The 8,707-nt window shown below is 37.1% G+C and overlaps 1 protein-coding gene across 4 annotated transcripts in view; it reads left to right on the top strand.

Moving 5' to 3' along the window:
• The first annotated feature begins 1,514 nt into the window (after positions 1–1,514).
• Positions 1,515–8,707, top strand: part of mier3b (mesoderm induction early response 1, family member 3 b) — a 16,735-nt gene continuing 9,542 nt past the window's right edge. The window contains exons 1-10 of one of the 4 annotated variants that reach the window (XM_020593787.1): positions 1,617–1,751; positions 2,185–2,269; positions 2,433–2,457; positions 2,775–2,920; positions 3,481–3,603; positions 3,744–3,867; positions 6,592–6,665; positions 6,800–6,872; positions 6,988–7,136; positions 8,118–8,199. In XM_020593787.1, the coding sequence (XP_020449443.1) occupies positions 2,822–2,920; positions 3,481–3,603; positions 3,744–3,867; positions 6,592–6,665; positions 6,800–6,872; positions 6,988–7,136; positions 8,118–8,199 (724 nt within the window). In that variant the 5' untranslated portion in view covers positions 1,617–1,751; positions 2,185–2,269; positions 2,433–2,457; positions 2,775–2,821. The other 3 variants (XM_020593785.1, XM_020593788.1, XM_020593786.1) reach the window with 3 other exon arrangements.

Below are 8,707 nucleotides of genomic sequence, written 5' to 3'. Positions count from 1 at the left end.
AATAATTTATTGTCAGCACCTTGTGCACAAACACTTGCAGATTTCCTGGAAGTAGCAGCTGGAGCAAGGCTTGAGTAACTCTGCTGCTCACATTACAACATTGGGGGACTATTTCAGTGGCCATTTAATAAAGTGTGGAAAGCTGGGATTTTTCTATATAGTACGACACACTGCAGCAGGGACTTAGTTTACTTCTGCCCTCCCACAGAGTCAACCTTTTTTCAGGCTTTACAGTTTATGATAAAATATGACAAGAGGTGTACACAGTCATTCAAAACAGGAAGGGAGGGAGGAGTAGGGATGTTAGTGGTGAGTAGCCAAGCTTTTGAAGGCCATTTTTGCCCTCTGGTGGCCTGTAAATTCAACAAATTTGTTGATTTCTTTTTTTAGTAGATATTGTCTTTCTTATTTTCAAATGTTATTTTTCTACTATGATAATGTTGGGTAGTATGCAGATTTACTCAATTTAAGTTGAACTGTCATACACTGTTAAAAAATAATCCAACTCCTCTGAAACCTTAGAAGTTGATGTATTAAATTTCAAACCCAGTATATCTGATAACCATTGTTCCATATCAAACCAAATCTTTTGAATTTTGCTACAATCTCAGATGGCAGGAATCATGTAACGTTTAAATAAAGATTTAATAAAATTCTAAAATATAACTCTTTTTTTTGAAACTAGATTTTGTCATTTTAATTTATGTTTCCTTTTACCCATTCTCTCTTATTAAATTCCAACATTCCCTCCAATTTAATTTAATGAGCACATTTGTTTTTTAAAGTCAGTCCAAGAAATAAATTTATTTCTATTTAGCAAATCATTAACTGTTTATATAATTTCTATCCCTTTGGTAGTTTAATTTAATGATAGCCTGCAGTTTGAGCCATCCAAGTTGTTTCCATAATTGTTATTGGCTCATTTAAAATGCTCTTCACAACAAACAGCTGTCACAACAAATATGGGAAAACCTTAGGACATGGTGTACAGACAAATGTGATGACCTGTTATGCCCATTAATTAGCAGCTGTTTGAAAATCTTAATTTTTGTATTGTGACATATGTAAATAATGCAATAAGGAGTAAACATCAACTTTAAAAGTATTTAGTTAAGTGACATTCTGTCACTTTCATTTTTTAAAGACACCCCTGTGGCTAGTAGTAAAGTAAACAAAATGACAAAACACACTGATATCTTATGGAATTATGTAATTGAAAATCTCACTACTTCCATATGATGACATTGTGGCCACAGTGACAGAAATATGTTAACAGTGCGCGTTTAAATGCCATAGCCACTGTATAGCTGTGAACAGGACATCAGCTGAGCCTGCTCTAGGAATGTTCCAGTAACATGTCATTGTGTGAAGTATGTCCCACACCAATCTTACTGGTACATGTTGGGTATGTACGGGTAATTTAATTTCTAAGTAATATTATTGTGATATTGTAATACTGTCTATAAATGATTGCCGTTAGTCTGATAAGTGATTGGTTTGAACGGCGTCACGATTAGAACGGTTCACCTAGACATCTGATTGGCTCAGAGCGCTGATCCGGGTACTGCGCTAGAACGAGCCCATTAGCTAAAGGTACCAATATGGCGGAGGTAAGAGGGAAAACAGGAGTGAAGCAGTCGATCTTAAATCGATATTTTTAAATCTTGTGTGTTGTATTTTTCATTTTTATGTTATCGATTGAAGAAAAGATGGATTTGGCCTTCTATATAGCGCGCTTTGCGTCATAATTGGTGATTTTATTTCTCAAAAATATGGTTAAATGTCTGAACCGATCCTTCACTACAAGGCCGCTGCGCCTTCGCTCAGCTGCTATGGTGTAGCGGCTGTGTAAATTGATATGTAAATTTAACGTTAGCTTGCTGGTTAAAAGAAACAGATTATGTCGTGGTCGACATGAATGGATAACTATTTTATTCCAGTTACGTTAACTTAGCGACACTTTAATTGTGAAAAATAGTTCAGCTATATCAACTGCAGTACCGCGCATAGAATTTGTTTACATTTTTCGATGCATAACGTTAACATTAGGCTTTGGAGTTAGCTTGCTGGCTGGCTAGCTAGTTAACTGTTATAGGAGCCGACACTGGATAAATCGTACTTTTTCCGTGAAGATATTCCTCTGTATTGACTCTGATCGTGTCTAACGAAGGGAATACTTTTAAGTCCAGGTTTTAAAACCACGGTTCAGTTATCCCCAGTGTGTAAGCGTCCTTTCCCGGCTAACGTTGTAGCTACCCAGTTATTTGAGGTAAGGTTAGGGGTAAATACGGCTTTCCTACCCAACTATTTTATGTGACCATAGTACAGGCCATTAAATGCATTTTTGTAACTCCACCTGCTGTAATATTTTAAGTTTATGCGTCTGCACAATAGTTAAACCTACGTTGTACTCAATTATGCTCTTTTTTCAGGCTTCCCTAGGGAGTTCAAGTCCAGGTAAGAAAGCATCCTTCGTGAAATGAGTATTGGTATTTACTGTTTATTTCATTTTTTCTACTTTGCTAACTTTAATCGTGTTATTTTGCGGAGCAGCACATCAAGATGAAATTACACTATTTGCACATTGTGCAATGCATAATTTGGACAAATAAAATGGCGTTGAATTTGACTAAATGTAATCTGTTTCACAGAGTAACTTGTGAATGTGTCCCGAAGTTGGTGTCTTTACTTTCCAAAATAGCTTTAATCAGCTTGAATCAAAAGCTCAGGTGTGTGATGATAGACATTTATGGATTTTTCTCTCCTTCTCTCAGTCGGCTCTTTATCCTCAGAGGACCATGACTTCGACCCAACAGCAGAAATGTTAGTTCATGAGTATGATGACGAGAGGACTCTGGAGGAGGAAGAGTCTCTGGATGGAGGGAGGAATTTTAGCTCTGAGATTGCAGATCTGGAAAGGGTAAACTATTAAATATATAAATTCCTTAAAATGTGTTTTACCTGTGTAAATGATTCTTATGTAAATTATTGCTGTGATTTTAAATAGTTATATTTGCATGTGTGCATAAGTGTATTTATGATACATGTGAAAACAAGAGTGCACTGTCGTCTTGGTGCGGTAGGGCTGCAAATATTAAAGCTGTGTTGTCATTGGGTGGGGGTTAAGCTTACTACTGTAAGAATTTGACAATTACTGATGTGACCTTTAATGATAAATGGAAGCTGATTGATTTATAGATGCAGATGTCATAAGTAATAAAGGTCAATCAAGTTTAAGTGCACATTCAATCTCTTAGTGACATTCACAAGTTATCTTTTGGTTACAGTGAATTAGTGTGTTATGACTGAGTTTATGTATTGAAAAAATAATTGGTTGGTTCCTTGAAAAAAGTGTGAGCAGTCATAGAGCTACAGTTAAGTGGGATGTCAGAGACTTGTCAATCATGATGTTTTAATTTAATGTAAATTTTAAAAGGGGGAATCCATGCTAACCTTTCCTATATCTCCCCCCTCCAACAGGAAGGAAACATGCCTTTGGAGGAACTGTTGGCCATCTATCGCTATGAGGCTTCAGCAGGCTCCAGTATAGACAGCTCCTCTGGAGACCTGACTGATGAGCTGCCTGACATGACTCTGGACAAGGTAACTAACTGTTGTTATATAGTCAGTAAATAGATAAGGAAAATTATTAGAAGTAAATGTTTTTATCTTCATATATAATTCAGATAGTCCATTTATCACCCTTGGTCTGTCTCCATATGCAATGAAATCTTTCTCCCTAGGAGGAAATAGCTAAAGACCTGCTGTCTGGAGACTACGAGGAGGAGACCCAGTCCTCAGCTGATGATCTTACCCCTTCAGTCACCTCCCACGAGGCCACTGATTTCTTCCCAAGAACACTTCGATGTAAGTGGCAGTTTACACATATTAGGAACTTATTTCTTGACCTTAGCTTAAATCTAATGCAGCATCTAATTAAAAATAAACTACTATATTCATATTAATACAAATAGTAAAATTATACATATATAACAATTGGAAATGTACATTTTGAAAATTTTGTGAATTAGTTATGGCTACCCTGTAAAAGTCAGCTGGTCGAATCATTAGTCGAGAGACCTGTCAGTTGACTGAGATTCTTCTAGTTGATCCTTTTTTTAAATTTTATTATATTTTTTTGTCAGCTAGTGTGCATTACAACAGAAGGTAGCCCCATTAGTTTGTCATTGTCTTTTCCTCATTTTGGTGTGCCTAGCAGTAATTTGCTCAATGCTTCACCCTGTGATTGGGAGGGGGGATACCCACTTCAATAGTGACACTTTCCGGTGCATGGGTGTATTAAGGTCTTACGACACTATTTAGCAAACTGCTGCCCAGAACAAGGCGAAAAAGACAATAAAACCACTAGGACAACACACATAAAGGTATGATTTGCACTTTTAAAATAAAGTGTTTTCAAACATTGTGATCTACTTTTACAAGAGAAAAGACTGTCACAGTGATGTGGCTGGTTCTGCATATGTGTGTCGGGGGTTTGCCCATCTCTGTTAAAGATCAATGCATAACTGTTTATCTTATGTTTCTGTGACATGCATCCATCTGAATGAGACTAGAAAGCTAACAGAAATGTGCTGGGATAACACATAACTGAGGAATTATAAATCAAATGTAACTATGTGCTGTGGTTAACTGATGAGAGAAGCTTAAACTTGTTGGCAAACTGGGCTATAACCATGTTTCTGAAGAAAATTTTGCCTAAAAGAGTGTTGTCTCAACAGAAATGCAAGTGTGCTGCCTGTCTTGATAGTCCAACAAATCTGTATGGCAGCCTGACATTGTGTATCATCAAATAGGTCTCAGTACACTGAGCAGTCAAGATTTCGACACAACACTGGCAGCAGGGGTTGCACACGTTATGTATCTTGTTTGCAGGAGGAGGCTCTCAGGTTTTATCTTTCTGAAATAATTACAGGCTGCTTGGAGTTATGATGGCTGCAAAGCTAATCTAGAGGTGCCCAAGATTAAACATTAAATAGTTGGAAATGAGCAAAATAAGCGTGCCATGGGGACTTTAAGTGTCTCCCTTCAGTAAACCACGTTACTGTGCATTTGATGTGTGCCAGCTTGCACTGCAAATGCTTCCTCTTATTTATAATCCATCGAAATGTTTTCCCCATGCATTTTTGTTAGCTTCCTAGTCCTGTTTTGATGGAAGCATGTTGCAGCAACAGTCAGGAGATGGATGTGGTTTGCACTTTAACAGAGATGAGTAAACAAACTGGACTCACATAACATTAGGCTATGTAAAACCAGCCACATTGTCACAACAGTCTTTTCTCTTGTAAATGTAGACCATGATGTTTGAAAACACTTCTAATAAAGTACAAATTTCACCTTTATGTGGCTTGTCCTAGTAGGTTTTGTTGTCTCCTCATTCTGCAATTTGCTGAACTGCTCTGACCTTAATGTACATCTGTGTATTGGACAGTATCAGTGTTTGAGTGGGTATTTCCCCTGACTACAGGGGGAAGTATTGAGCGAATTGCTGCTTGGTACACCAAAATGAGGAGAAGTTGACAAACTACCGGGCTCGGTCTACCCTTTATTGTAATGCACACTGGCTGACAAAAAACAAACTATAATAAAATAGAAACAAAGGCTCAACTAGAAGAGCATCAGGTCTCTTGACTAATGACTCCACTAATCAACTATTAAGGGGTAGCCCTAAATGATCAAATAACCAGTGATCTGATGGCAGGGATTGAAAGCATAAACATCGTTGTCAGCCAGTCTCATATGATGCATTTTCGTTGAATTGCTATAGTCTTCACACTGGACAACAGGTGCCAGGTAATGCAGCGACTGGGTAATCACTCCAAAAATGAGACATGAGCCGCGCTTCTGAAGCGTTTGATCTGTTCAGTCGACAGTGACTTCTCTTCACCAGACTGACCAACAGCAGAAATGGAAGACAAAATCAACAATATTTTGATGTATGGGTTTATTGATGTTAGTTCCCAGTCATGCTACAGAAGGCAGGGAAAATGAAACCAGAAAGCTCAGAATGACACCAAGAGCATGATAATTCATAGCAGATATCATTAAAAAGTTTGCAGCACAAAAATTAAAGGGGATTTGTGTGCTTTAAACAGCTGTCTGTTGAGATTATGCTTCGCTAAATGAGCCAGAGGAAAAAAAAATAGATGAAGCATTAAAAAAAAAAAAACATCTTGTGTGTCTGAGGCTGTGTGGATTAATACATTTGATAATTTGGATTTTTATCTGATGCATGAGATGGGCAAGTCACAGATGTCAACAATATATCTAAAAGTGCCTTTTATGTGACTGAATGTACCAAGATGAAATGAATGATATCCTTCCCTATTTATAATGCTTTATAATATGGCCAGGTGTTGAATTAGTTTTGTACCAGTGTATATTTTCTTTAAGAAATAGAAATGTAGGTGTAGTGATGTATAAGGTGTTTTTATTGAATGAGAGGCAATGTCTGTGCCACCTATTATAGTACCAAATTTAACAGCTAAAGCGCCAGACATCAGCGCCCAGCCTGAGAAAAGCTACTGGAATTCAGTGTGTGCAATGGTATTTATTTATTGTTTATTTTGTCAGCCAATGCTATCTCTGATGGTGATAAAGAGTCGGAGTGTGATGAAGATGGCCTAAGCCTAGAAGACTCCAGAAAGGTAAATGGCAGTACATTTTGGAACACATTAAGAGAGGGATAAACAAAGTTTACTTCATGTTTTAAGTTGAATCATTACTAGTTTGCTCTTGAGTTTAAATATGCATTTTGTATATATATATTTTTTAATTAAAGGAAATAATGGTGGGGTTAGAGTACCAAGCAGAGGTTCCTTCTTGTCTCTGTCACTACAAAGATGGGGAGAAAGGTGAGTGCTCCTGCATTCTTTATTGTAATTAATTGCTTTCAGTGTTTCTATCTATACAGTAAAGACAATATACACAAAATGACTAATCTTCCTGTAATGTTCTTTCGTTTTGCAGTGTATGAAGAAGAAGATGAGTTATTATGGAGCCCAGGTACATTGCCAGAAAACAAAGTTAGAAGTTTCCTGTCTGAAGTGTTGTCACGAACGACAGGTGAAAAGACAGGATGTGACAAATCAGGGATGCATGTTCGAGACGATGAGCAGGTCAGTCATATCTTTATTCATTAAGCCTTTTATGTTGTTGTTTTCATGTATAGTGGGTTTAGAAAAGAATCACCTCCTATCAAAATATTCACATTTTGTTTCACATCTGGAAAGGAAAACAAAACAATTTTTGCAGCTTTATTTACTCAAAAGAAACAATTCTGAAAAATTATAAAAAAAACTTGATTTGGAGAAGGATCAACCCTCCATGTCCCTACTCCCAGATGAGTACTTGTAAATGCACATGTAACTAATCACATTCTGGATCACCTGTGATCAGATGGAATGATTTCAGTTAGTTCAGAATAAATGAAGCTATTCCTAGAGCATTCCAGTGCTTGGTGGTGCAACTGAAAGCAAACGGTCTGTTATGGGTGGGAAAGATCTCAGGGACAAAATTATGGTGGTCATTTTGTGCATGTAACGACAATATCACAAATACTCCAGAGGTCTGGATTGTATGGCATAAGGCTGACAATTTTTTTTTTTTTTTTTTTTGAAAAAAACTTTTTAACATAGTTTGAACTGAAAAAAAATTCATACTAAAATGTATATGTGTGTGTATGTACACACACGTGTATATTGGTGCCTATCACTGTTTTGGCTGATTTATGGGCTGCGTCAGGAGAGCGTCTGAGATATCACGACATGCTGCAGGGGCAGAAAAAAATAAAAGAAAGTTATTGCACAGTGAAAGCATGATGTTTTTAGAACATGTAGCCCACATTTTGACCCACTGGCTGTTAAACAGCTAAATGTGAATGTTTTGAAAGCGAGTGATTTATTTTTTTCTCTCCCCTATACCCACTGTATGTGAGGTTATGTAGTCAACATTGTTTGTCATTAACTTTGATTTACCATATCAGTTCATATTTAAAATTTCTTCAGGTTATTTTTGAATTATTTTGTTTACTAGTTTCTACGGTACATGTGATTCATATTTGATAATATTTGTCCTGACTGCTCTACTTTTCCACATAGGCTTTGTATGAGCTTGCCAAGTGCAACTATAACACCCATGAAGCACTAGAGAGATACTGCAGCCGTGTAAAGTCCTCAAAAGGTAAGCAAAGGAAAGATGTTCTTCATGTCATGATTGCATTAAAAACAGTAGTGAACACAATATAGACTTGGCCTAATAATAGCAGTTAACTGACTAGAAGACAAAATACAGATGGATGAAGTAAAAAACCTGAATAAATGAGTTGTCTCTTCAGGATGACAGTGTCCCCATCCATAGGGTACGAGTGGTCACTGAATGGTTTCATGAGTATGAAAATGATGTGAACCATATACACAGTGATCAGATCTTACCCCAGTTGAACACCTATGGGAGATTTTGGACCGACTTTTTAGACAGCATCTCCACCACCATCATCATCAAAGTGCTAGATGAAGGAATATCTTGTAGAATCAATGCCAAGGCACATTAAAGTTGTTCTGGAAGCAAGTGGTAGCCCAACACTTTACTAAGACACTTAATGTGACACTTAATGAAGGCAAATCTGAATTTATTGTTATCAGCCCCCAGTTGGATGGAAGTGCAGTTGATCTTGGCACATATACCCCCC

The sequence above is a fragment of the Monopterus albus genome, unplaced genomic scaffold, assembly GCF_001952655.1.
Source record: "Monopterus albus unplaced genomic scaffold, M_albus_1.0 scaffold20.1, whole genome shotgun sequence".
Classification (NCBI taxonomy): domain Eukaryota; kingdom Metazoa; phylum Chordata; class Actinopteri; order Synbranchiformes; family Synbranchidae; genus Monopterus; species Monopterus albus.
Note: the sequence above shows the minus strand (reverse complement) of the source record. Positions and strands in the feature narration are given on the sequence as shown.